Below are 27,475 nucleotides of genomic sequence, written 5' to 3'. Positions count from 1 at the left end.
CCATTCGGCCAGAAATCCAAGGTAATACCTGTTTAATGTTCTTGTCTACCAGTCTGCCACAGGTGTCACTTCTGGGTCTCTTTCTGTTCATTGATCGTTCTCCATGTTACTGGCAATATTTTTCTGCTTCTTTTTATGCCTGATCATTTTTGATTGGTAAGCAAGCTTAGTTACTTTCATTTCTTTTGTGGTGGGGGTTGGGGGGAGGTGCTAGAGATGCTTGTAGTCCTGTCAATGCTTTCCAGCTATGGTCTCACACACAGTTACAGTCCTTGGAAACAGTTGTATCCTTGCAAATCTTGCCTTTCAAGTTTGTCAGGTGGCACCATAGCAGCCTTTTGCAGAAGGGCTGGTTCTGTCCAGCTGTGGAGGCAGCAGCTTTCTGAGGACTCTTCCTCAGTAGCTCATGAATTATAAAGTTTTCTAGTTTGACCTTTGGGCACAGAAACCATTCTCAGCCCTGTCTGTGCCTCAGGATTGTTCTATCTTTTCCCTTTGTGGAGTTCCTCCCCTGGCTTCCAACAGTTTCATCACTGCCATGCACTGACAGAGACTTAGCTGAAATTTCTTGGGGAACACACTGCAGGGTCTCCAACTCTCCATCTCTCTGTCTGTATACCTGCTGCTCTCTCCTCTCCAGCACTCTGACTCACAAACTTGAACCACCTAGGCCTCCCATGACCCTCAGTTTGTCTTCTCAATTTGGGAAACAGCCTGAGTTGTGGCCTGGAAACTGACCCAGACAATGAGCTAGACGTCCATGGGGTACCTCAGTTCACTCCCACTCTCAGGGAACAGAGGTCATGGTTCTGAGCTGCCCGCTGCCCAGTATTTGAAAGCTGTCATTTTCTATATCTTGTGTTGTTTTGGTCCTTTCAAGTGTGAGGATAAGCCCGTTCCTCTCTCTTCATCTTGACAGTAGTGGAAGTGTGCTAGATTCTCTTGGAACTCATCATGAATCCCGTGAAACGTGAAGAGAACACGTCACTCAGTGCTACTGAATATGACCAGAGTACCAGACCTGAAGTTTCAGAGGTATGTCTGCACTTTACACCTCTTGGCTGGAACAGCATTCTGCAGCCATGGTGCTACATTAGGTCCTTGGAGGGGACTGTTCAATAACGAATGGCAGTTATGGTCTCTGCTTGTGTTGTTCCAAATATGTTTGGGGACATCACCCACATATGTGTTTCTATAGGGATAGTGTATGAATTAACAATGTAAAAAACTGCCTTGTTAGACAGGTTGGCTAATCAACAATATAGACGCTTAATGTTAGAAATATAGGCAGGTCTAAATAGTAACAGAGCTCATATTTACTGACAAATTATTATGTACCTGGAATTATGCTTGTCACTTCCTATGGATTATCTCATTTAACATTAAATGCAACTCTCTGTGGTACATGTTATCACCATCCTTTCTTCACAAATGAAAAAAAAAAACAACAACAGCAAAAACCCACAATGAAACCCAGCTTTCAGAAAGTCACAAAAACAATGGACTTCAGATGAGGATATTGAACCCAGGCAATCAAACAGAGCCCAGTTTTTGACCAGCACACTTTTTTATTTAAAAATGGGCAAAATGCTAATATTAAACTGAGCCAGACATAAGTGATTTTAGTGTGCAAAGAGAAGAATACTTATTTATTTTATATGAATATGTATATTCATTTGTATTTGAATATGTATACCTGTCTGTATATCTAGCCAATATTGTGATTTATCGAGCATTATATTTCTTTAGTGCTGTTGATACCGTATACACAATAGAAACTCAACAGATGTTGAATGGGAATTTTTGAAAGATGATGTTCAAATGTCCAAAAGATGTGTTAAGTATGTCCAGCTTTACCAGTCACTAAACAAATGCAGATTTTAAATAAGTCAAATAAGTCACTAATCATCCGAGAGATGCAAATCAAAACAACAATGAGGTACCATCTCACACCTGTCAGACTGGCTATCATCAACAAATCAATAAACGACAAGTGCTGGAGAGGATGTGGAGAAAAAGGAACACTTGTGCACTGCTGGTGGGAATGCAGACTGGTGCAGCCACTATGGAAGACAGTATGGAGTTTCCTTAAAAAACTGAAAATGGAACTCCCATTTGACCCTGTGATCCCACTTCTAGGAATATATCCCAAGAAACCAGAAACACCAATCAGAAAGGATATATGCACCCCTATGTTCATAGCAGCACAATTCACCATAGCTAAGATCTGGAAACAGCCTAAGTGCCCATCAGTAGATGAATGGATTAGAAAACTGTGGTACATCTACACGATGGAATACTATGCTGCTGTAAAAAGGAAGGAACTCTTACCATTTGCAACGTCATGCATGGAACTGGAGAGCATTATGCTAAGTGAAATAAGCCAGTCAATGAAGGAAAAATACCACATGATCTCACTCATTCATGGATAATAGAGACCATTATAAACTTTTGAACAATAATAGATACAGAGGCAGAGCTGCCTCAAACAGATTGTCAAACTGCAGCGGGAAGGCCGGGGAGGGTTGGGGGGCAGGAGGTAGGGGGGTAAGAGATCAACTAAAGGACTTGTATGCATGCATATAAGCATAACCAATGGACATAAAACACTGGGGGATAGGGGAGGCTAGGGGACTGTCTAGGGCGGGGGGATAAAATGGACACATATGTAATACCCTTTGTAATACTTTAAGCAATAAATTAAAAAAAAATAATAAAAAAAATAAAAACAGTCAAATTAGATAACATTTCATCTACAAATTGCCAAACATTTAAAATTATAATACTGAAATTATTATTATTAAACCACACACTAATCTTGTTGGACAATGGAGGTGAGTTGATGAGATTTTTCTGGAAAGCAGTTTGGCAGTGGAGTTGTTGTGAAATACATTTATAAGCTTAGTACCAGTATTTCCACTGCCAAGAATCTGGCCTAGGGAAATAATCAGATGGGCAGACAGAAATGTTTAAGTGTAGAACTGTTTATCATATCAGAGTAGTGAAACATTGAAAACATTCTAAATATATATATAGCAAAGAGGAATGGATTAAAAATTATTGTACACGAAAATATTATATTGTGTTTTCAAAGGTTTTCTACAGAAGTGAAAGCACTGGGGGATGGCTTAATGAAAAATCAACTCTTAGACAGAATAATATAATTTAAGTAACATAAGATTTATATTAAATCGTAGGGGAGAAAACAAAATACACGTATATCTCTGGCAGTGGACTAATGATGGACATTTTTCTCCACTCTTGACTATCCACCATATTATCAATTACTTTTCCAATTATAAGGACATGAAACACTATTCTTTAGGGTGATTCTGATAGAAAGTTTCATCTTTTCTTTCTTAAGGATACTGGCACGGAGCAGACGTGTGCTGGCACACCTGATGATCATTCTCCATCTGACAACAGAGGATGCAGCAGCACCATTGCACTTAAATGCGAAGTCAGTGGGCATGAAACATCTCTTAAAACTCAGAACCCAAATGGTAGAGTCAGTGAAAGACGTAATTTCACTTTTAGTTGGGCTGAAAGATCCGGAAAATTAGACCATAGTGAAAATGCAGCATCCGGCGAACTCAATGAGAGTATCTACTCAGCTCTGACAGCTAATGAAAATTTCCGTGAAAGGATGGAGAAGCATTTAAATAAGAACATTAATGCTTATGGAGAGAAAACAATAAGAGGATGTGTAAATTTAGGAATGCCTCTCAAGTGCCTCCCTACAGGTTCTCATTTAAAAATATTTTTTAGTAAAAGAAAGGGGAACAAGAAAGAAAATGATACTTCTTCCACTGGGGAAAATGATCAGCTATTACGCCCATATGAAAATCCCAATGACGTCGAATGCATTCTTTTTCATGTTCTGGCTATTGGGAAGGAAACTAAGACTATTGTTAAGAGCAGGGCATTTCATGAAAAGGCAAGTACACTTTGTGTCTATGCCTTGAAGGGTGAGACTATCCAAGAAGCCCTGTGTAAGGATGGTCGATTTCGGCCTGACCTGGACCAATTAAAGTGGAAACTCATAGAAAATCATAAGAAGGTTTATGAAAAACAGTCCAAAGTGGAGGACGTATCTGGGAAAACCTTAGAAATGGAAATTCCTAAAAAGCCATCTGGCAAGAAACGTACCCATAAGGAAATTGAGCAGAAGAATGAAAGTGCCACTGGTGAAATCAGTCCCCAGAATCAGATGCCATCTCAGGTCCAGGTTCTCAAACCAGAGACAGATGGAGAGACTGAAGATGTAGAATACAGCCGAAAAAAAGTTTTCCCACCTCGAAGTCTAGGACATGACATTGAAAATAAAAGACGCCGGACAATTTCCGAAATTAAAGATCATTATCGGAAAAATCACAAAAGAAAATACAGCAAACAAATCTCACTTATTTGGCAAAGGCCACGTCTGGGTATGCAATCTGTTATTAAGTGGGATATCCAGGAGGAGACAACTGATCCCTGGCTAAAGAATTGCAAAATGTTGACTACAGTGATAATTCAGCAATATCCAAATTTTAGTAAATATGCACTTCATATGAAAAAGTTTTTTCAGAAAGAACAGAGGAGAAACAAGCTGTCACCATCTCAACAATTCAACATATATGAAAAGCACTTCGCAAAAGCGACTAAAAATTCTTCTACAGTTGCAAACTATGAGCTTCGTACCCAACGTAGTGAGTCAGTTGGGTACATCCGTTGGAACAATAATAGAAACAAAGGCAATGCTACTTGTTTTGTCTTCAATAATGGTTACATTTTCACCTCTCTACATGTTGTACACATGATGGTGGGAGAAGGCACAGAGCCAAGTTTGTGGCCAGATATAATAGGCAAATGTGCAAAGGTAACTTTCACTTATAAAACATTCCACCCTCCTTCTGAAGAATGGTTTTTCATTGAGCCATGGTTTGAAGTGTCTGATAAAGGTCTGGATTATGCCATTTTAAAACTAAGAGCAAATGGAAATGGACTTCCTCCAGGTCTATTTGGGGACAAATTTCCTCTTTGCCATCTAGTGGTTCTTTATTTAATTGGTCACCCAGAAGGCCAGGTAAAAGAAATAGATGAGTGTACTGTGATTACTCTAGTGGATCGTGTAGGGAGGTACTCAGACCTTGTTCAGAATTCAGAACCCCATGCTTTCTCTATGTTTACCCCAAGAAGTTTCCCACCTGTGGCTTGGCGCGGAGATGCACTTAGTTATGATACTTGTTTTTCAAGTGGGTCCTCTGGCTCCCCAGTGTTTAATGCATCTCACCAAGTCGTTGCTATACACTCCTTTGGGCAGTTTTATAAACGTGAAGGTAAGGAGTATGCCTTTATTGAATATGGCTATTCTATGGAATCAGTTCTTTGTGATATTAAACAGAAAAATGAGGCCTTTCATAAACTGTTAACCCAAGAGAAAAATGAGAACCTTGATCAAGAGAAAAATAATAAACAAGAGTCTTCACTCCAACATCATCAGATGGAACCCATGGACCATTAGAAGAAAATATCTCAAGAATTTAGAGTATGTGGGACTGCTTTCTTAAAGTATAATAACTGGGTTTTCTTGATTAAAAAACATTTAGAGAATTGTGTGCATGTGCAAAATACATAGTAGACTTGAAATAAATACTGACGTTCTTTCTCATTGGCTTAACAAAATGGAAACAATCTTAAGTCTCGGTTAAAATATGCATCTTCCTTATTTACGTACAAAGAATTTGGTATTTGCCACCCTAAACACCACCCTGGTGAAGTGATTCTTGTTCTGTGTCTAACAAGTTAAAGGGGAAACACACCTACAAGGAGCTTAGTGAAATGATGCTCCTTAAGTTCTGTTCATTCCCAGGGCGCATTCTCTCCCCAGAGATGCCAGACTATTTCCACAGCACCTTTCTCTACCGCCTCTTGCCCTTCCTAACTTTTTCATATCTACAGATTCTACAAAGACAATCAGCAAGTCCCCTCAGACAATAATTTGCTCTCCACCTTTACATACATGTTGCTACCATCAGTTTTTTCCTTAACTTTTTTCATACTATTTTTACAATTTGGCTCTGAAAGTGTGCTCTCTGCAAACCCCACCCAGCACCCAGAATCAAAGCAGTGATGGCAGTTCTCAGTGTATTCTTTACATTAGGTCAAGTTAGGAAAAGCTTTGCCCATCATCCCACCCACACATAAACATCTATTTTTCTGTAAGTTACATAAGAGTTGTCACCATCATCACCTACCAATTACATTGTCCCCCTCTTTAACCAAAAGTTCTAACATGACACCCAATACTGAAGGCATCTGCTCTTCTTCAGGTTCTTAAACACTAAGATGCTTCCTTGAGCCCCTTGCAAAGCACTGTTTGACTATCTGTTGGGAGATGCCTGACTCTGGAGTCCTCCATCAGGACCCTCTATTAAGGCGCGTCCTGGACACCAGGAGTGTGGCGCTGGCCTCTCCTTCCTCCTGCTGGGCCCCATCTGCTGTGCATCAGCCCTTCTGACAAGTTGGCCCATTTGCCTGCGGGAAAGTGGGAGGCAGAGTGGGGGTCCCCAAGTCTCACTAGACCTCAGTTCTCTGCTTTGGGGCCACTCTGTCTTATGGGAGTTGGTGTAGCGCAGGGCGCGAATGGACGCCCGCGGGAGCTGGACCTAGTCTACGCGATTTTCCGTAGCGGCCCCAGGTCTGGCCCGGGGTGCTAGTCCCATCGCAGCCGCCCACCCGGCACAAAGCACACAGGACGGGGGGCGGGAGAGCTGTGACAGGGCGCACAAAGCAATTCTGGTCGCCTGGAGCACTGTTCCAGCTCAGTGCAATCTGTTCCCGCCAGGAAATCACGGGTCCCCTGGCTCCTCCCACACCCGCTCAGTCCTGACTCAGCTTCTGGGGTGACTACAATGGACCCAGAAGGGCGGGGAAACTATGGAGGGACAGGATTGCGAGAGTCTGTCACTGAAGGTCGAAGCTGGCTGTGGACCAAGTTGCGAAATTCGCAGTGAGACGCAGCAGGACCCTAGTGATAGCGAGGGCTGCTGCGCGGGGCCGGTCCTGGACTTTTAGAAACTCCCCAGTCCTCCCTGGACTTCTGGAAACTCCCCAGTCGGCCCGCCCTTTCTGGCATGCCTTTTGGCGGCAGCAACCTGGCCTTCTATTGGCCACAAGCTGTGTCCGGTGCGAAGCGCGGGCTTTCTAACTTCCTGCGGGGTGGCAGTTCACGGGAGAGCCAGCTGAGCGCCATCTGCAAAGCTCCTCTCCCACTGCAGCGGCCACTGGCACGGTTGGGGCAGATCCTCCGCTTCTGTGAGTGTTTCTTCTGCATTTGGGTGTGGCCTGGAGGTCTCAGGGGGTGATTGGCATGGCGGTATGGAGGGGGGGATAGGCAGCTTCCCATTGTGGGACCCCCTTCCTGCTCCCCACCTTCCAAGCTGAATAGTTTTACACCTGGGAAGTCACTTGGAGACCGTCTAGGCAGCTGTTCCAACTGACAGGCTGTGAGCAGCTCCAGAAGTACTGCATGGTGATCCGGGAGGGTGGGGCCCCCTGCTTTCCATGGTCACAAGTCCACAGCGGGGAGGGGATTCACAGGCACAAAGTGTAACCTGAGCCAAGCTCCTTAATTTACAAATGAGGAAACTGAGATGCCCAGCGGGGTGTAGGGAAAGGGTTTGGGGAAAATACCATCTATTTGTATTTTTGTTGTTGGGGGAGGGGGGAGAGGTGAGAAGGGGGGAAAGAGGTTCTTTCCTGCTGTTAGGTTGTCTCCACCATTGCTGCCCTGTGCCTTCTCAGCTGAACACCTGAGGGGAGCCCTCTGCGCATAACCCAGAGTTTTCTCCCTGTGTCCTGTTTGAGGAACAGAGACCAGCTCTAGCTCCTCAAAACCCGCTCTGCCTTGCTGCCCCTCCTTGCAGCCTGGTGAATGTCTCCAGGCAGCCACCCCTGTAACCATAGGGTGCACTTCACTTGTGACTGCCCCCAACCCAATGGTGTCCAGGTCCTTGCCAACATAGGCTCTGGTCGATCTGTCCCGAAGGTTGTTTCAGGCTGGTGGGACTTTCTGAAACCAACATCAAATTCTTCACCTGACTACTGCTTCTTCCGTGTCCAAAGAAAGCAAAGAAGATGGCATGGGGCGAAGTAGGGGAGAGGGAAGGGTTTGGGGGAAGTTTAGGCAGATATGAAAGCGAAAGTAACCCTGAGGCCAGCAGAGCGGCGGTTCCGGGTCTTTTCAGATCTCGTCCCCACCCTCTGCCTGTCCAGCGGGTCCGGGTCTGGGTCCGGGTCCGAGCTAACAGGGTGCGCTCTCCTGGGCCTGCTAGCTATCTCCGCAGCTCCCACAAGAGCCGACCTCCGGTGTTGGTGGTGCCGAGGTGATCCGTGGAATGGGTGAAGGCGGGTGCTGGGACGCAGGGGTGCTCTGCTGGGCCTGCGTGCGGGTGCTCGGGAGTCTGCAGGCCTGGAGTGTGGAAGAAGCTGCCCGCCCCCTACCCCAAGTGGGCCAGACAGCGCTGCCCACATGCGGGGTCCAGCGGGCACAGGTTTTATTTCAGCGGATGCTTCTTGTCACGGCTGTGTTCTGGGGGGAGTGGCAGTGGGCTTGATGGAGGCCTAGGGTCAGCCGAGACCAGGTCCCTGCTCTCTACAGCCTAGCTCAGCTCTAGTGCGCCAGCCCAGCGCCAGAGAGATGAGAAGGGAGAAAAGGAGAGGGAGAGGCAGGAGGGGAGGGGAGAGAGGAGGAACCAGAAAGACCAGAAGAACCAGGTGTAGAGAGAAAGGAGGGGAGGGGGGAGGGAGCAGGGGGAGACAGAGAAGAGAGATGAGAGGGGAAATGAATTACAAGGGGGAGCCATTGAGTGGGCTGGAAATGGACCAGCCCACCCAAGTTTACAAACAGAAAACTAAGGCTGAGAGAAGCTGAAGCAATTTGTACACCTGAAACCTATATAATTTTATTAGCCAATGTAACCCCAATAAATTCAATAAAAATAAAAAGAAGTTCCTGGCACATACAGTAATAGGTTCTCAATAAATATGCTTAACAGAATGAATGAAAGTGAAATGGCTTGGACAAAGAATTAGTAAGGCTTATATTTTGTTATGTATTATTAAATTGCCTTGCAGAAAGGCAATTAATCTATTTTTTGTTACTTACATCTTATTTTTTAACTTTGTTATGGTTTAAATATTTAAGAAAGTTTCAAACCTTTTACCTTATGGTTCTAAGTCTTAGGGGTAGTGATGTGTATGAGTAAGAGCCTAGCAGCTTGTAAAAGCCAATTGTCAAATTTTCAGAAACTGAGAAACAGTTGTAAAATGTAGCCATTATTTTAAAATTATGTAAACTTACAATAAATAAATTATATTGAAAATAAAAGTAATAAATGCTCAAAGCATCCAAAAAATGAACAAATGGAAAACTAAGGCTGAGAGAGGCTGAAGTGCGTTTCCTGAGAAATGCATTACCAAAAATGTTGAAGCCAGGGGAGCATAGTGGAATGGCTAAGAGTATGAGCATAGTCTCTATTTTCATCTCAAAATTTAAAAATGGTATTTATTAGTGTAATTAAGAAAGAGCTAAATTAGAGACTACTTATTCATGCTTTTTAATTTATTCTTTTCCAATTATAGTTTACGTTTAATATTATTTTGTGTTAGTTTCAGGTGTACAGCATAGTGATTAAACAATCATATACCTTACAAAGTGTTCCCTTGGATAAGTCTAGCACTCACCTGGCGCCACAGTTATTGCAATACTATTACCTATATTCCTATGCTGTACTTTCCATCCCCATGACTATTTTGTGCCTACCAATTGCACTTCTTAATCCCTTCACCTTTTTCACCCAGCCTTCTCCCCACCCAATCTGGCAGCCAGCAGTTTGTTCTCTGTATTAGTCTGTTTTTGTTTTATTGTTCATTTATCTCATTCTTTAAATTTCACATACAAGTGAAATTCTATGGTATTTGTCTTTCTCTGTCTGACTTATTTCACTTAGCAGAATGCCCTCTGGATCCATTCATGTTCTCGCAAATGGTAAGATTTCATTCTTTTTATGGCCAAGTAATATTCCATTGCATATGTACCAGAGCTTCTTTAGAATGTGGTCTTTAGATAGGTTCTACTTGACAAGCTCAAGTAGAACTTATCTAAATTGACGCTGCACCACTTAAGGGGAACCAGAGCATAAATTAAGCAACAACATGAAGAAGTAAACCAGGAGGTGAAATTTCTGCAAACAACTTCTCTGTTCTCTTCAACAAATCAATGCTTTTTCTAGAATAAAATAAAGTTAAGAGATATAATAATTAAAGACAACTTATGTACTTCAATTGTATCTTGGTCTGAATAAATTAGTATTGTGATTATATATGAAAAAGTCCTAAATTTTCAGAGATAGAAAGTGATGATTAGGGTTAAAATGTCATGATGTCTCTAACTGTAAAATAATCTAATAATTTTTTTAAATGATGCAATTTGCCAAAAAAAAAAAAAAAAAAGAGCACTTGTTAGCTCTATATGATAAGTAGGTGGAGGCTCATATGACTCTTTTTTTTCTATTTGAAAATGGTTATAAAAAGTCATCAAAAGTATATTCTCTGAGGCTTTGTGACCTTGAGTAAATAGCTTAATCTCTATGGGTGTTCAGGTGGACTAATCATACCTATCTCACAGGGTTGTAAGAATTATATTGGGGCCCTAGCTGGTTTGGCTCATTGGGTAGAGCATTCGCCAGTCATTGATTCCAGTCAAGGGCAGGTACCTTGGTTGCAGGCTCCATCCTGGACCCTGGTTGGGTGCATGCAGGAGGCAACCAATCCATGTGTCTCTCTCACATGGATATTTATACATAGCGCTCCCTCTCCCTTCCACTCTTTCTAAAAATCAATGGAATCCTCAGGTGAAGATTAACAAAACAAAACAATAACAAAAAGGATTTATATTGGGTAGTTTATGAAAAGCACATAGCAGGGCATAGTGCAGTGGTTCTCAACCTCCTGGCCCTTTAAATACAGTTCCTCAAGTTGTGACCCAACCATAAAATTATTTTCGTTGCTACTTCATAACTGTAATGTTGCTACTGTTATGAATCGTAATGTAAATATCTGATATGCAGGATAGTCTTGGGCAACCCCTGTGAAAGGGTCGTTTGACCGCCAAAGGGGTCGCGACCCACAGGTTGAGAACCTCTGGCCTAGTGCATCATACACATACTCCATTCATTCATTTGTAAGGCCGCTGAAAACCCCCCCCCTTCCCCCTGGACCAGCTTTTCCAGTAAGCTCTGGTTAATGTAAAGATTAAAGAGAACTTCCCCCTCCTGACCTTTCCCGTAAAGCTCTGGCGCCCTGATCTGGTCATAGCATAGTTATCTTATCACTCCTCGGGATCGGCCTGCGCATAGCAGACCACCCTGGCCCCTTAGGAAATGAGTCAACTAATAACAAAGACCTGTCCCTGTAAAAGATGAGTTATGAGTTAACTGGTAACCCAGTTCCCTGTTTTCCGGCCACCTGCGTGTGGTTTTTGCCTTTATAAACCCGTGTTCTGCAATTGCTCGGGGCTCCAGTCAGCAGCACTTCCTTTGTGTTGTTGCCTGCCTGCCTGAGAGCCCCTGCGCTGCGCTTGTAATAAAAATCCTCTTGCTCTTGCATCAAGCCTCGGTCTCTGCGTTTGACTTGGGGTCGTCGCCTCCTCTGCTGGACTCTCCGGGGGTCTTAGGGCCCAACATTTGGGGGCTCGTCCGGGATTAGGCGACCCCCTTCAAGCGCTGGGATCGGTCTTGGAGGTAAGCAGACTCCGGAGTCATTTAGTGTTTGTCTTGTCCTTTGTTCGTTCTTAGTTTCGGTTTTTCAGGAAGACAGGGTGTCGGCTCCGTAAGGAGTCGGCTCCTCTGGTCGTAGGGGCTTCGGCCAGAAAAACTGTCACCCTGGGGGACGCCCCAGGATCGGGCGGTGACCAAGAGGTCTTGGTCACTTCAGGTTCTGGCTGTCCGGCAACGGGCACTCGCGTGTCCGGCCGGACTAGCATTAGGGAGGGATATCATCCCTCAGCGGCCGTTCTGTATCTGGGTAAATTCTTGTGGATCCGGTGTCTTGTCGCGTCATTGTTTGTTCTTTGTTTTTGTCTTTTACTCCTCTTCTCCCATCCAGGTAACATGGGCCACGGAAGCAGCACCCCTCTTTCTCTTACAGTAGCACACTGGACGGACGTCCGGAGTCGGGGACTCAATCTTTCCGTCAGTGTCAAGAAGGGTCCTTGGCAGACTTTCTGTTCATCCGACTGGCCAGCCCTAGGCGTGGGATGGCCAGCGGACGGGACTTTTGACCTGTCTATTATTTTTGCAGTAAAGAATAAGGTGTTCCAATCAGGCCCGGCGGGCCATCCAGACCAGCAGCCGTATATTGTCGTCTGGCAGGACCTGGTCCAGAACCCTCCCTCTTGGCTGAAACCCTGGCTGCCATCCGGAACCTCCCGGGTTCTCGTGGCCCAGGCCCCTCCCGCCGCAGATCAGACGAAACGTCCCCTGGCAGATTCTCAAACCGATCTTCTCCTCTTGGACTCTCCACCCCCTTACCCCTCTCCTCTCCAGCCAGAGCCGCCGGGGAGACCGGAGCCTTCAGCACCTCCTCCCGCCCCTCCAACAGAGGGACCGGCCCAGGGAACCCGGAGTCAGAGGAGACATCCCGCGTCTCCAGATTCGACCGTAGCCTGCCCTCTCCGACCATACGGGCCTCCACCCCCCCGCGGAGACGATAATGAAACGGCTCCGCTCCAGCCACTCCAATACTGGCCCTTCTCCTCGGCAGACCTCTATAACTGGAAAACTAACCACCCTCCCTTTTCAGAGGATCCCCAGCGTCTAACGGGGCTGGTTGAGTCCCTTATGTTCTCTCACCAGCCCACTTGGGACGATTGTCAACAGCTTCTTCAGACTCTCTTTACTACAGAGGAAAGGGAGCGGATCCTCTTGGAGGCCCGGAAGAACGCCCCTGGCCCCGACGGCCGGCCGACTCTACTCCCTCATTTGGTGGATGCGGCCTTTCCTCTGGCCAGGCCGGACTGGGACTTCAACACGGCAGAAGGTAGGGAGCACCTGAAGGTCTACCGCCAGACACTAGTGGCCGGCCTCAGAGGGGCAGCTCGGCGCCCCACGAATTTGGCTAAGGTAAGAGAGGTCATACAGGGGCCCACTGAACCGCCTTCTGTTTTTCTCGAGCGATTAATGGAGGCGTTCAGACGGTACACCCCGTTTGACCCCACCTCGGAGGGGCAGAGGGCCTCAGTAGCTATGGCTTTCATAGGGCAGTCAGCATTAGATATTAAGAAAAAGCTGCAGAGACTTGAGGGATTGCAGGACTTTACCCTCCAAGATTTAGTTAAGGAAGCAGAGAAAGTGTACCATAAGAGGGAGACCGAGGAGGAAAAGGAGCAGCGGAAGGAGAGAGAGAGAGAGGAGAAGGAGGAGAAAAAGGAAAAAAGGGAAGAGCAGAGACTAACCCGTATCTTGGCCGCAGCAATAGAAGGGAGTAAGCCACAGGAGAGAGGAAAAGGAAGACAGGCAGGGGCCCTGGGCAACAGGCCACCGTTAAGGAAGAATCAATGTGCTTATTGCAAGGAAGAAGGACATTGGAAGCGGGAGTGCCCAAAGAGACTAGCAAAGAAGGCGCTGGCACTCCAGGAAGATAGTGATTGAGGAAGTCGGGGCTCGGATCCCCTCCCCGAGCCTAGGGTAACTCTTAAGGTGGAGGGGAAGCCTGTTAACTTTCTGGTAGACACAGGGGCCCAATATTCAGTTCTTAAGAAACCACTAGGACCAGTCTCCCAGAAGACCTCCTGGGTGATAGGGGCAACGGGAAATGAGCAATATTCCTGGACCACCACCCGGACAGTTGATCTAGGCACGGGAAGAGTGACTCATTCCTTCTTAGTAATACCCGAGTGTCCAGCCCCCCTTCTGGGAAGAGACTTGCTAACCAAAATGGGGGCTCAGATCACTTTCACCCCACGGGGGCCGACCCTGACCCAACATGGAGAGCCAATTACTCTCTTGACACTCCAGCTCGAAGACGAGCATCGGCTGTTTGAGAGTAATGTCCGAAAGGACGAGAGGATAGCGGGATGGTTACAGCAATACCCCAAAGCTTGGGCTGAAACCGCAGGGATGGGCTTAGCTACCGAACGGCCCCCCGTGATAGTAGAGCTTAAGTCCACTGCAACCCCGATTGCAGTACGACAGTACCCCATGGCAAAAGAAGCCTGGAGGGGGATCAAGGTTCATGTCCAACGCCTCCTACGCCTTGGAGTCCTCGTTAAGTGCCACTCCCCGTGGAACACCCCACTCCTCCCGGTAAAAAAAGCCCGGAACTGATGACTACCGACCGGTGCAGGATTTAAGAGAAGTCAACAAGAGGGTACAGGATATTCATCCCACGGTCCCCAATCCTTACAATCTCTTAAGCTCTATCCCTCCGTCCCATGTGTGGTATTCAGTCCTAGACTTAAAAGATGCCTTCTTCTGCTTGAGACTGCATCCTGCCAGCCAGAATATTTTCGCCTTCGAGTGGAGAGACCCAGATTCGGGAATAACGGGGCAGCTGACTTGGACCCGACTTCCGCAAGGATTCAAAAATTCCCCCACTATCTTCGATGAGGCTCTTCATCAAGACCTGGCTGCTTTCCGTGCTGACCACCCGCAAGTCACCCTTCTCCAGTACGTGGATGACCTTCTCCTCGCCGGAGCTACTAAGGAGGACTGTGAAACAGGTACCGGGGCCTTGCTTTTAGAGCTCTCCCGCCTAGGATACCGGGTCTCGGCCAAGAAGGCCCAGATATGTCAGCGGAGAGTGACCTATTTAGGATACGCACTAGAAGGGGGAAAGAGGTGGCTCACTGAAGCCCGAAAAAGCACAGTCACCCAGATTCCCAGACCGCAGACCCCCCGGCAGGTACGCGAGTTCCTGGGAACAGCTGGATTCTGCCGCCTCTGGATTCCAGGTTTTGCAACCCTAGCGGAGCCCCTATACCCGCTGACAAAACAAGGGAACCCCTTCGAGTGGGGGGAGACTCATCAGAAAGCCTTTGACGACATTAAAAAGGCTCTTCTCTCGGCGCCAGCGTTGGCCTTACCAGATGTGGCCAAGCCCTTCACTCTGTTCATAGATGAAAGAAAGGGAGTAGCCAGGGGGGTCCTAACTCAAACCTTAGGCCCCTGGAAGAGGCCGGTAGCCTATTTATCCAAGAGACTAGACCCAGTGGCTAGGGGGTGGCCAGGCTGTCTAAGAGCAATTGCAGCTACTGCCCTGCTTGTAAGAGATGCGGACAAACTTACCTTGGGGCAGAAACTAACTGTGGTGGCCCCACACACTCTCGAGAGTGTTATCCGACAGCCACCGGACTGGTGGCTATCCAACGCCCGGATGACTCACTACCAGAGTCTCCTGCTAAGTGAAGATCGAATCCGCTTCGGGGCTCCGGTAGCTCTCAACCCAGCAACCTTACTACCGGAAGTAAATCCTGAGAGCAAAGAAGTCCTACACTCATGCCGTGACATTCTGGCAGAGGAAACAGGGCCGAGGAGAGACCTCAAAGATTCCCCCTTGCCAGAACCTCAACTCACCTGGTACACGGATGGAAGCAGCTACCTCTATGAAGGTAAGAGGGTGGCGGGAGCGGCTGTGGTCAGCAAGGACCGGACTATCTGGGCTAGTAGCTTGCCCGAAGGGACTTCGGCCCAGAAGGCTGAATTAATTGCTCTGACACAGGCTCTCAGGCTGGCAGAGAACAGCCGGGCTAATATTTATACTGACAGTCGTTATGCTTTTGCCACTGCTCATGTGCACGGGGCTATATACCGTCAGAGAGGTCTCCTCACCTCAGCAGGAAAGGAAATTAAAAATAAAAAGGAAATCCTCGACCTCCTAGAAGCCATTCATGCCCCCCAGGAGGTAGCTATCATCCATTGTCCCGGCCACCAGAAAGGGACCTCGGAAACAGCTATAGGAAACAGGAAAGCGGATGCCGAGGCAAGGCAGGCCGCTCTAGGGCCCCGGCTACTCGCCCTCGCTGTTGGCCCCGCAGCACCACAGCCAGAGACCCTCCACTACACCCTAGAGGAGGAAAAAGACCTGCTTAAAAGGCCAGAAAAATACCATAAGGACAAACTAGGAGTGTGGAGAACTGCAGGGGAAAAAATGGTAGTACCAAGGGCGGCAGCCACTGCCTACCTCCAACAACTGCATCGCCTTACCCACCTGGGGGCCAAACACCTCAGCTCCACCAGCCGGGCAACGGGACACTATGTCAAAGGACTCGATCGCCTTTCAGAAGAAGTAGTTAAGCAATGCAAGGCGTGTCAGCTGGTAAATGTACATTCATCCCAGGTCGGGACCGGACACAGGCTCAGGGGAGACCGGCCCGGGAGTTACTGGGAGGTGGATTTTACAGAAGTGAAGCCCGCCCGATACGGTTATAAATATCTTTTAGTTTTCATAGATACCTTCTCAGGTTGGGTAGAAGCCTTCCCTACCAAAAGAGAAACTGCAACTGTGGTCGCCAAGAAGATCTTAGAAGACATCTTTCCACGGTTTGGAACTCCTAAGGTAATTGGATCAGACAACGGTCCAGCTTTTGTTGCCCAGGTAAGTCAGGGAATGGCCAAGATACTAGGGGCGGATTGGAAATTGCATTGTGCTTACAGGCCCCAGAGTTCAGGTCAGGTAGAAAGAATGAATAGAACATTAAAAGAGGCTATGACTAAATTGTCCTTAGAGACTGGCGTGGCAGACTGGACGGTCCTCCTTCCCTTTGCCCTTTTCCGCGCGCGAAACACCCCAGGCCCCTTGGGGGTGACACCGTTCGAGGTTTTGTTTGGGGCCCCTCCGCCCCTAGCCGCTGACCCTTGGTCCGTGCCCACAGACACTCACACCCCTCAATCCCTGCTTGCCAGGCTGAAGGCCCTCGAGACTGTCCAGAAGGAGGTGTGGACTCCCCTGGCCGCCCTCTACCAACCAGGAGAACTGCAAGTCCCCCACCAGTTCCAGGTCGGAGACTTTGTGTACATCAGACGCCATCGGGCCGCTAATCTCGAGCCGAGGTGGAAGGGACCCCACCTGGTATTGCTGACAACCCCAACAGCGGTCAAGGTAGACGGTGTAGCTGCTTGGATCCACGCCTCCCACGTCAAGCGGGCACCCCCATCAGACGACACCGATCATGGATGGACTGTGGAGAAGACAGACAACCCTCTCAAGCTACGGATTTGCCGCCGCCCTCTTCCTGCTGAGCCTGCCGCTGATAAGTAGCAACCCCCATGCCCCAAAGAGACTAACTTGGAGGGTAATGTCCCCCCACACCGGACAGACGGCCTGGTCGGTCACCAATATAGCACCTAAAGGGACATGGTGGCCAGACTTAACGCCAGACCTCTGCGCTATGGCAGCAGGATACAGACTATGGGACCTCCCTGAGAGAACAGTAGAAGAGACTAAAGCAGGTATAGAGACCCGAGCTTACATAGGAAAAGGAAGAGATTTGCAATTTGGAGTTCACTGTAGTTATCTGGGGGCCCGTGAGCGTCTTACGATGACCCAATTCTATGTGTGCCCCAAAGACAGGCAGGGACATAGAAAGAATTGTGGATCTGAACGAGAGTATTTCTGTGCAGAATGGGGATGTGAGACAACTGGTACTGGATATTGGATCAGAGGGCCCCCCGAGTGGGACCTCATCCAGGTTCGGAGAAATGAGAGCCAAACCTCCGGACATAGGGGTTGGGTTAACGCCCTGAATATCTCCTTCACCTCAGCTGGGCGGTCATACGACCTAAACAAGTGGCGCTGGGGAGTGACATGGGGGATCCGGCTGTATAAGGACCAACATGATGATGGCCTCCTTTTTAAGATAAGATTAGATGTACAGGATTACAGGCCACCAGTTGCAGTAGGACCCAACACCGTCTTGTCCAGCCGGCAGCTCCCCACGAAAGAAAGGCCTCTTGCCACCACCACCGTGGCAGGAACTAGCCCAGCCTCCAGGGAGGAACAGGCCAACCCCATAGAACTAGAGACAAACTCAGGTCAGAGGCTATTAGGCTTGGTAGAGGGGGCCTTTAGTTCTTTAAACATGTCCAAGTCTAACCTAACTGAGTCTTGCTGGCTCTGCCTAACTACAGGGCCCCCCTACTATGAGGGCATAGCCTTCCAGGGAAACTATACCAACACCACCAGCCATGACCACTGTTCGTGGGGACAGCAGGGGAAGTTGACCCTTACTGAGGTCTCAGGGCAAGGCACATGTATAGGACAGGTGCCAAAGGACCGCCAGCATCTCTGCAAGGAGAACCTGGCATATCCCTCCTCTGCAAGCTATTACTTAGTGCCCCCAACAGGGGGATGGTGGGCCTGTAGTACGGGACTTACTCCATGTTTAGCAGCCCAGGCCTTTAACCGTTCTCAAGATTATTGTATCCTTGTCCAACTAGTCCCCAGGATCATGTATTATCAAGCTAATGCATTTGAAAAAGAATTTGACTCCTATTCTCCTTCCCATCGGGATAAACGGGAACTTGTTTCACTGACCTTGGCTGCTCTCCTAGGTCTAGGGGTCGCGGCAGGAGTAGGAACAGGGACAACAGCCCTCATTAAAGGCCCCACCTATACTGAGGAGCTCAGAGCTGCTATAGATGAAGACCTCAAACATATAGAGCACTCCATAACTAAACTTGAGGAGTCTCTAACCTCTTTGTCTGAAGTAGTCCTACAAAATAGGAGAGGACTAGATCTCCTATTCTTAAAGGAGGGAGGGCTGTGTGCAGCTCTCAGGGAACAATGCTGTTTCTACGCTGATCATTCAGGGGTGATAAAGGATTCCATGTCAAAACTTAGGGAGAGATTAGAAACTCGCAAAAGAGAGCGAGAGGCCAAGCAAGGCTGGTTTGAAAGTTGGTTTAACAGCTCACCGTGGTTCACAACCCTGATATCCTCTCTCGTGGGACCCCTGATCATTTTACTCCTCCTTTTGACATTCGGGCCATGCATAGTAAACCGCTTAATCGCCTTCATCCAGGACCGGATTAGTGCAGTTCAGGTAATGGTCCTTCAACAGCGGTATCAGCCTGTACCCTCAAACATTAGCCTGTAGTTCCATGATTGGAACTTCCCACAAGAAAAGGGGGGAATGTAAGGCCGCTGAAAACCCCCCCCCTTCCCCCTGGACCAGCTTTTCCAGTAAGCTCTGGTTAATGTAAAGATTAAAGAGAACTTCCCCCTCCTGACCTTTCCCGTAAAGCTCTGGCGCCCTGATCTGGTCATAGCATAGTTATCTTATCACTCCTCGGGATCGGCCTGCGCATAGCAGACCACCCTGGCCCCTTAGGAAATGAGTCAACTAATAACAAAGACCTGTCCCTGTAAAAGATGAGTTATGAGTTAACTGGTAACCCAGTTCCCTGTTTTCCGGCCACCTGCGTGTGGTTTTTGCCTTTATAAACCCGTGTTCTGCAATTGCTCGGGGCTCCAGTCAGCAGCACTTCCTTTGTGTTGTTGCCTGCCTGCCTGAGAGCCCCTGCGCTGCGCTTGTAATAAAAATCCTCTTGCTCTTGCATCAAGCCTCGGTCTCTGCGTTTGACTTGGGGTCGTCGCCTCCTCTGCTGGACTCTCCGGGGGTCTTAGGGCCCAACACATTCATTGTATCTTTATAAATGTATCTTTACTGAGGGATTGCCATGTGACAGGCATTGTGTTAGATGAAGACAGGCAGCTGCTGCCCTTCCATGGCTTCCATTCTAGTGGTATTTATCATGATTAAAGATTTCACTCTTTTATTTACATTGTTCATTCTCCTCTGGGGAGACATCAGAGGAAACAGAGAGGGGGAAATACCTCTTTAAACAAACAAAGTAAAGCAGCAACTAACATTCCTAACTCTCCAGGCAAACTCTCACTGTACATCTATTTTGTCTTTATGGTTCTTTCCCCATCATTTTCCTGAAATTACACCATCCCCTTGTGCCATATGCAATTTAAGTGGAGGCCAGATTTTAACATCAGCATAGCTAGAACACACTTTTGAATTCTCCAACTGCAATTCCTTCTCTAGTGTATCTGCTTTTGAATTTTATCTCTGCCATGTAGCTTGGCCTTGAGGAGGTCACCTATCTTGTCTGAGTTGTACTTTACTCATTTGCAAAAGCAGCTGTACCTACTTGGCATGGTATCTGTGGACACTGGCAATTAGAGATAATTTTTGTAAAGTGTTCAGGATTGTTCTCTATCAAGGAAAGCTTTTATGATTGGGGTGATTATAGTTGGTGGATAAACTGTCTACTTGGTAAGTCAACATCTCTGAGAAGGGGGAAGCTGGAGCTACAGGGAAAGGTCCCTGTTAATCCTATCCTCTGTACAAATAATGGTTGCTATAATGATACTGCTCTAACTTGAACCTTTGTAGTGTTTCAGCTGAACTGCCTATTCATCTTCAAGCCATCATGAGCTCTAAGAAACGCAGGTCACAGAAAGTCTCATTCAATGCAAGGAATAATATGAAAATTGAGGACTATTTTCCTCAGGTATGTCTGTAAATACTATTTATAGAATATATCAATATTATACTTAGCCATCCTTGACACTGGGTTTATAGTCTTCCTGCCAAGACATTACCTCATTGAATGTAGGGAATGTTAAATAAGTTAAAATCTTTCTCATTCATTGTATTCTTTCCGTTTGGAGGGGTGGCAGTGAGGAATTTTAACAAAAATCTTATTCTTGCTGAGTTTGGTGCCCTATCAAAGCAGTCTTTAACAAAAAGCTATTGTAACATTTCCTGAACAACAACAAAAATCAAATATAATGTATTACAGTAAAATATGGAATAAAAACAAAATTAATGTTATTTCATAGCTTGAGAATATATACCATGCAAATATGGCTGATCTTTTTGATAACAATAATACATCTGCATAGGGCTTTATAATTTATAAAATATTTTTTAAATATTTCGTCTTACTATAAGCAAGCAGGGAGGACTTTCTTATCCTTGATTTATTTATGAAGAGAGGAAAAGAAGTGCGTTGCTTCTTAAGGCAGTAGTGGAATGAATACTTGGACTCAAATTTACTGACATTAAGTGGGGGCCCTTTGTACTAATTGAACTCTGTTATTAGCAAACCATCGTATTCCTTCTTGAGTCTAAAATGTTCCTTGAGCCGAAACTGGTTTGGCTCAGTGGATAGAGCGTCGGCCTGCGGACTGAAGGGTCCCAGGTTCGATTCCGGTCAAGGGCATGTACCTGGGTTGCGGGCACATCCCCAGTAGGAGATGTGCAGGAGGCAGCTAATCGATGTTTCTCTCTCATCGATCTTTCTAACTCTCTATCTCTCTCCCTTCCTCTCTGTAAAAAATCAATAAAATATATTTAAAAAAAATAAAATAAAATGCTCCTTGAATTTATTACGAAAGACTGAGAAATGGTGAGCATTTGAGAATGCAACTTAAAAGCCTTTCTTTCATTCTGATTCTAACTAGAACATCCAAGTATGTAGAAAAGCCAAGCCAAGCCTAGTTCTATTTTTCTCTGTCCCACTCCATGACAGTGCAAGCTAATAATCATGTAAGATCCAAGGTTCCTCTTTGAAACTGTTTATATCTGCCCAAGAATTCTTTGAATAGTTGGAAATCCATCCTAGTGTTCCAATGGGCTGTGCAACAAAGATGCTTCTGACAGCATTAGGCTGGAGGGATGCTCTTTCAGAGTTCATATTTATGCCCAGAATAAATTTATATTACCTTATGTTTCGTTTTAATCCAGAATATTAGTACCTTTACAAAGAAGGAAAATAAAAGTTAATTCCCTAATGTGCCAGTCACTGTGCTAGGGATTGTCACACAGGATGTTACACTTAATCTTTGCAACAATCCTGGAATTGTTATTCCCATTACCAGCAAGTGGCATCTGTTGCCACTCATGCCATGATAAATATTTCTTGACCAATATGTATCTTTTAGACATAGGATCAGATGCTCTTAAATTGTTATTGAATTTCTGCTATTTGATTAATCCTCCTTATGTAATTCCTCTCTCCTCCCTCATCCCTGGTTTTTAAGACAATGACATATAAAAACAGGAATTGCGGATATAAAATTTACAGGAAAAGAATATGTAGTCTAACATAAAAATATTGTACTAAATATTGGAGTTCTGATACTGTCTTTATTAATTGGTTATTATGTAATCCTAAGAAAGGCACTTACAGGAAAAACTTTCAGTGCCTCAGTTTCTCCATCAAAAGGACAGAGATGCCATATTTGTTGCTCTTCGTTTCATAAGATTTTGGAATAAATTGATGTAATAGAGGAAATAATTTAAGTTCTTTACATGAAAGATGCTAGGTGAATCAGGGTTTTACTATTAGAAATAACTATGTTATTTTGACCAAATTGTTAACTGATGATGGTTTTGTTTAACATTAAATGCCCAGTAATAAGCCATAGTACCTTATTCTTGCTGAGTTTGGTGCGATAAGAACAAAGTTTTGGTGCAACCCATCACTGTGATTAGAAAAAGTAAAAATTATTCAGAGACCTGATAGAACTCTGTAAGAGAGCTGGCAGACTTTTAAGCATCTCTTCTGTTTTTGATGGACCTAGAAACAGTTGTTTCTTTCCTATTTCTCAGGGGGAAAATGCACCAATCTGGCACAATTAAAAGCTTACCTAACTGATGGGATGGGAAGCTCAGCTTATATTTTGGCTCCCAACTCAAATTTCAGTTTAATTCTTTTTACCGTCCTTTGGTTCTGAGTTTCCTAGAGAAATTTTGTGAGTTGCATACTAAAAAGAAAGACAAAATTAAGAGTTGCTTCCATCATTTTACAGTCTTTAACATTTCCTTTTAGGTCCATAAAGAACAAGAGAATAATCCCAGTATTCCTCAAATGAAGACGGGCTCCAGAAAAGGCCCAAGTGATATAACTAATACTCAGGCTCAAGGACCCAAAGACCAGGCTATATCCCGAGATAAAGTACTTTACATTACCTTGGGAGTACACCACAGGAAAAACAAAAAAAGGAAACACAGGCTCACGCATAGTGAGAGGGCTAGCTTATCCGTGGCACTTGACACTCTTCAGGCTGTCAAAGAAGAGAGAGAACGACAGCAAGGCAAAGAAATGCTGGTTAAGGGCATAGAAGGAATTGAAGGCTACATAAACCTTGGAATGCCCCTCAGTTGTTTTCCTGAAAACTGCCACCTGGAAATTACATTTGCCCAGAGTAAACGTAAGCAGAAAGAAGGGAACCAGATATTTGGCCGGTATGACAAGGCATCTGTTGACTGTGTCAAATTTTTTATCCATGCAATTGGGAAGAAGAGAAAAACGATTGTCAAATGCGGGGAACTTCACAAAGAAGGGTGCAAACTCTGCGTCTATGCTTTCAAAGGAGAAACCGTCAAGGATGCTGTGTGCAAGGACAGCAGATTTCTCCCCTTTCTGGAGACTGCTGATTGGAGACTCATTGAAAACCTGGACTCCATTGTAGAAAGCACACAGCGAGTTGATGACTTAGAGGGCAAGCTCTTTCAGGTTGAGGTTGAGAAAAAGGGGGGCTCTAAGGTAGCAGCCACTCAGAATTGTGATTCGGCAACCACTCAGAATTTTGATTCGGCAGACTTTCAGAATTTGGAGTTGGAGGAAAGAAACACCTGTCTGTTAAAAGAAGAAATTGTGGCCCAGTGCCCTAGTTTGAAAAGAGAAACTGAAAAAATTAGAGAAAGCTTCAAAAGGGAATTGAAAATAAGAACGGGGAAAGAAATATTTGAGGCTCATAAAACGAACTTTGGGAAACAGGCAAAAAACTCTATCCCGGTTAAAACACTCAAAATTCTTTCTCGTCATAGTGCTTCAGTTGGGCACATAGAATGGGACAACAATGGGAATACGGGTTGTGCCACCTGCTTTGTTTTTACAGAGTTGTACATTTTTACTTGTCAGCATGTAATAAGTGACATTGTGGGAAATGGAATAGAGCCAAGTAAGTGGGCAGGCATAATTGGTCAATGTGTAAAGGTGACATTTGGTTACGAAGATAGACAAGAAAAAAATGAGTATTTTTCCGTTGAACCTTGGTTTGAGATATCTGATGTACATCTTGATTATGCTGTTCTGAAACTGAAGGACGATGGACAACAAGTACCTGTCGGACTATATAACGGAATTGGTCCTGCTCCATCTAGTGGGTTGATATATATTATTGGCTATCCAGGATGGGAGGTAAAGTCTACTGATGGTTGTGTTGTAATCCCTCAGGGTCTGCGAGTACAGAAATTTTGGGAACATCTTCAGGCTGGGGGTAATGATGACAACATAGAGTATGTCTATATGTACACTCAAAGAAGTTTCCAGGAAATTGGTCCCAGACCTGATGTGGTTACCTATGACACCAGTTTTTACTTTGGGTCTTCTGGCTCACCAGTGTTTGATTCAAATGGTTCATTGGTGGCCATGCATACTGCTGGCTTTCGTAATCTCTACACGCGTGAATATTCCAGTATCATTGAGTTTGGCTCCATTATGGAATCCATCCTCCATAATATTAAACAAAATTATGGAACATGGTATGAAAAATTATGCGTAACTCAGCAGGAAGTAGAAATGGGGTGTGTTGAGGAGGGAGAACAGTGAGAATTCAGACGGTTTGTGAGACTAGAACTAGTATAACCATTGTGGTTTTTTTCACCTCCCATATCTCTGCCCTAAGTTCAATTGCTTGAAGGCAGGATCTAAGACAGCCCTCTTTTGTGGCAGGGTGCTGGTCAATTTGCATATTCCCTCTTTATTATATAAGATATGTGTATACTGCAATTTGTTTATTCATTCACCTTTTGTTAAATCTCTCAGATGCTTCCAGTTTGAGGTGATTATAAATAAAGCTGCTATAAGCATTTGTGTACAATTTTTTGTGTGAACATATGTTTCAATTCAAATGGGTAAATACCAAAGAGGGTGATCACTGGGCTGTATGGTAAAATCTGTTTAACTTCGTAAGCATCTGCTGAGCTGTCTTCCAACGTGGCTGTACCATTTTGCCCTCCCACCAGTAATGGAGGAGAGTTCATATTGATTCACATCTTTACCAGCTCTTGATATTGTCACTTTTTTTGGATTTTGAATATATTCATCCTGTTGAAATGCATGATATTCTTCAGGATATTATGGGATTTATCATGAAATTAGGACTGTCTTGGATGATCTAGCATATGTATAGTTTATAGTTATGGTATTAGTTCATATTCTGTCAGGAAAATAAAGCCACTATGAATATTAGAAGAATAAGGTATTTAATTAGGAATGAGGAGTTAAATGAATGTGGGAGGAGCAGGGGAAGAGATCTGTAAGGCTGCAGGAGGAGGGTGTCAGCCAAAGCATTGGGACGGGGAGAGAAGAGATGGTCTCACCTCTTGTCACCATGATGATAGAGTCGCAACTTCCAGAGAGGTTGCAAAATTGTTACATCAGATGCAACCTCTAAGAGGGAGCTTGTGAAGACATTACACAGTACTGTCTGACCTCCATGATTGTCCAAGAAACAGTGCCTACCACTTCATTTTAACCTTCCAAGTTTCTCATGAGTTTTTCTCATGGACAGATGCTAACCCATAGAACACAGGGATTCTGGGAAAAAATAGTTCCTAGCTTTTTAAGAAAGTGGTGTTGCTAGGTAACCAGCACACACAGGCATATACACACAAAATACATGAACATGTATACAATCATAAATTATTTTCAGTGAGGTTATAATACAGTTTTTCTCATAAAGTGTATGTCACAACTTTAGCAGATTACTAACTGCAAGTCATCTGCACACTCATACTATGTCTGAAAGTTAATTGTGCTATAAACAAATCCTACCACCAGGTACTTCTTGACACAGAGAAGTATCAAGTAAAAGATCAGGCTAAAATTCCACACAGATAGGAAAAAACAAGTTTTTTCCTGTTTCCTTTTGATCTTTCATACTGCCCACCTCTTTTCTGTCTTTGCTTATTTTCTACATGGGAATTCCAGATGAGCTCACAAAAGCATTAAATGTGGTCCTCTTTTTCTCATTGATACTTTGTTTCTTTCATTTCCTTCTTTGTGTCCCCTAAAAACATATGTCCAAGTTCTAGCTGCTAGTATGTGTAAGTGTGAATTTGACTTTTTGGAGATAAAGTCTTTGCTGATGTAATTACGTTAAGGATCTCTAGGTGAGATCATTTGGATTTCTGGTGGGCCTTAAATCCAATTACTGGTGTCCCCATGAGGGAAAGAAGAGGAAGATTTGACCCAAACCAAGAAGAAGGCCTCATGGCCTCATGGCCTCATTACGGGGGGGGGGGGGGGGGGGCGCGAGGAGAGGGGGGGAAGAAGAGGAAGATTTGAATATGTCTTGGTGTGACAGGCCAAAGGGATGAGAAAAAAGAAAACCAAGAAGCCCATCAACTTCCCTCCAGGCTGTTACCTGTTTCAAAGCCAAGGCCTCATTTAGATACACATCCAATTCCTTCTTATGTAGCAGGAGCCAACCTTGTCTCTTGTTTGCCAGCCCCCAGAGCTCTCCAATCCCTTTATATCTTCTACCAAACTTCTGAACTCTGTCACTAGCTCCCACTGCAAAAAAAAGATACAAGAATCTGTGAACAGGGAATGGGGCCCTGTCTCAATTGCATGGTGCAGGTATTTGGGAGCCTGAGACTTGCGGTGTCACCAGGGCAAGGTATACGAGAAGGAGCATGGAGCTTCCATGCCCTCTCCAGGGGTACCACTCTCCTAACACCTCCACGTATTCACCAACTGATCTTGCTAGTTGATGGCAGTAACTATTGATTAGTTTTGGGTGAACTAAAACCTAAAAGTTCATTTGGTTGAACCCAAAGCACCCCAGCCACTCAAAACAAAAATAGAAGCATGTAGTCAACTACTCTTGTCTCCTTCCTCACCCATCCCCTGATTCCTCCTTTCCCCGTTACCAAAATGTCAGCTGCTTTTGAAGAAAGATAATTAGAGATGGAGCTGAGATATCCCTGTCCCCAAGGGGTCCAAACGCTATATATACTTGTGTGAACATGGGAGGGAAGGAATCAAACTTGGCCCAGTTAAATTCAGATGCCCAAATCACCATCCTACTCTGTTCCATGAGAGCAAAAGATTCTGGCCGCAGACATGGTCAAAGACACCAAGAACTGAGAGATGGAGCTGAGGCAGGGTGGGGGTTGGGGAGGCCCCTGGACTTGGATGGTCACTAGAAACGGAGAGGTACCTGGGAGAGGAACTAGCACTATGCTTAGGTGCTGAGCCTGGAATAGGAAGACAAGGGCAGGAAAGAAACTGACAATTAAGTTTTCTCTAATCTACTTCCTCATTTTAGCTAGCCTATCTCCATCACTCAAATTTCCCTGGGCTCCTTGAAAGAATATATGATTTGCATTGTGCTCCTAAAGGAG

At 45.3% G+C, this 27,475-nt stretch overlaps 2 protein-coding genes across 3 annotated transcripts; both read left to right on the top strand.

Moving 5' to 3' along the window:
- FAM111A (family with sequence similarity 111 member A) lies at nt 1-24,686 on the top strand. Of its 2 annotated transcripts, XM_036325764.1 has the most exons (4): nt 1-21; nt 920-1,035; nt 20,447-20,564; nt 22,890-24,686. In XM_036325764.1, the coding sequence occupies exons 2-4, from the start codon at nt 1,004-1,006 to the stop codon at nt 24,672-24,674; spliced, it is 1,935 nt and encodes a 644-aa protein (XP_036181657.1). In that variant the 5' UTR covers nt 1-21; nt 920-1,003; the 3' UTR covers nt 24,675-24,686. The 2 variants fall into 2 exon arrangements, with proteins under 2 accessions (XP_036181657.1, XP_036181658.1); XM_036325765.1 differs by lacking the exons at nt 1-21; nt 920-1,035 and adding an exon at nt 5,838-7,299.
- On the top strand, nt 920-5,653 carry FAM111B (family with sequence similarity 111 member B). The gene is made up of 2 exons (XM_036325763.1): nt 920-1,035; nt 3,365-5,653. The coding sequence occupies exons 1-2, from the start codon at nt 955-957 to the stop codon at nt 5,504-5,506; spliced, it is 2,223 nt and encodes a 740-aa protein (XP_036181656.1). The 5' UTR covers nt 920-954; the 3' UTR covers nt 5,507-5,653.
- Nucleotides 24,687-27,475: the final 2,789 nt, after the last annotated feature.

This window comes from Myotis myotis, unplaced genomic scaffold, assembly GCF_014108235.1.
Source record: "Myotis myotis isolate mMyoMyo1 unplaced genomic scaffold, mMyoMyo1.p scaffold_m19_p_10, whole genome shotgun sequence".
NCBI classification, from domain to species: domain Eukaryota; kingdom Metazoa; phylum Chordata; class Mammalia; order Chiroptera; family Vespertilionidae; genus Myotis; species Myotis myotis.
Note: the sequence above shows the minus strand (reverse complement) of the source record. Positions and strands in the feature narration are given on the sequence as shown.

What these genes read in the sequence shown, in the direction of transcription:
- FAM111B (XM_036325763.1), top strand. Translation starts at nt 955, where the DNA reads ATGAATCCCGTGAAACGTGAAGAGAACACGTCACTCAGTGCTACTGAA. An exon ending in CCAGACCTGAAGTTTCAGAG is followed by an intron (nt 1,036 to 3,364) that starts GTATGTCTGCAC and finishes TTCTTTCTTAAG; the next exon opens with GATACTGGCACGGAGCAGAC.
- FAM111A (XM_036325764.1), top strand. Translation starts at nt 1,004, where the DNA reads ATGACCAGAGTACCAGACCTGAAGTTTCAGAG. An exon ending in CCAGACCTGAAGTTTCAGAG is followed by an intron (nt 1,036 to 20,446) that starts GTATGTCTGCAC and finishes GAACCTTTGTAG; the next exon opens with TGTTTCAGCTGAACTGCCTA. An exon ending in TTGAGGACTATTTTCCTCAG is followed by an intron (nt 20,565 to 22,889) that starts GTATGTCTGTAA and finishes ATTTCCTTTTAG; the next exon opens with GTCCATAAAGAACAAGAGAA.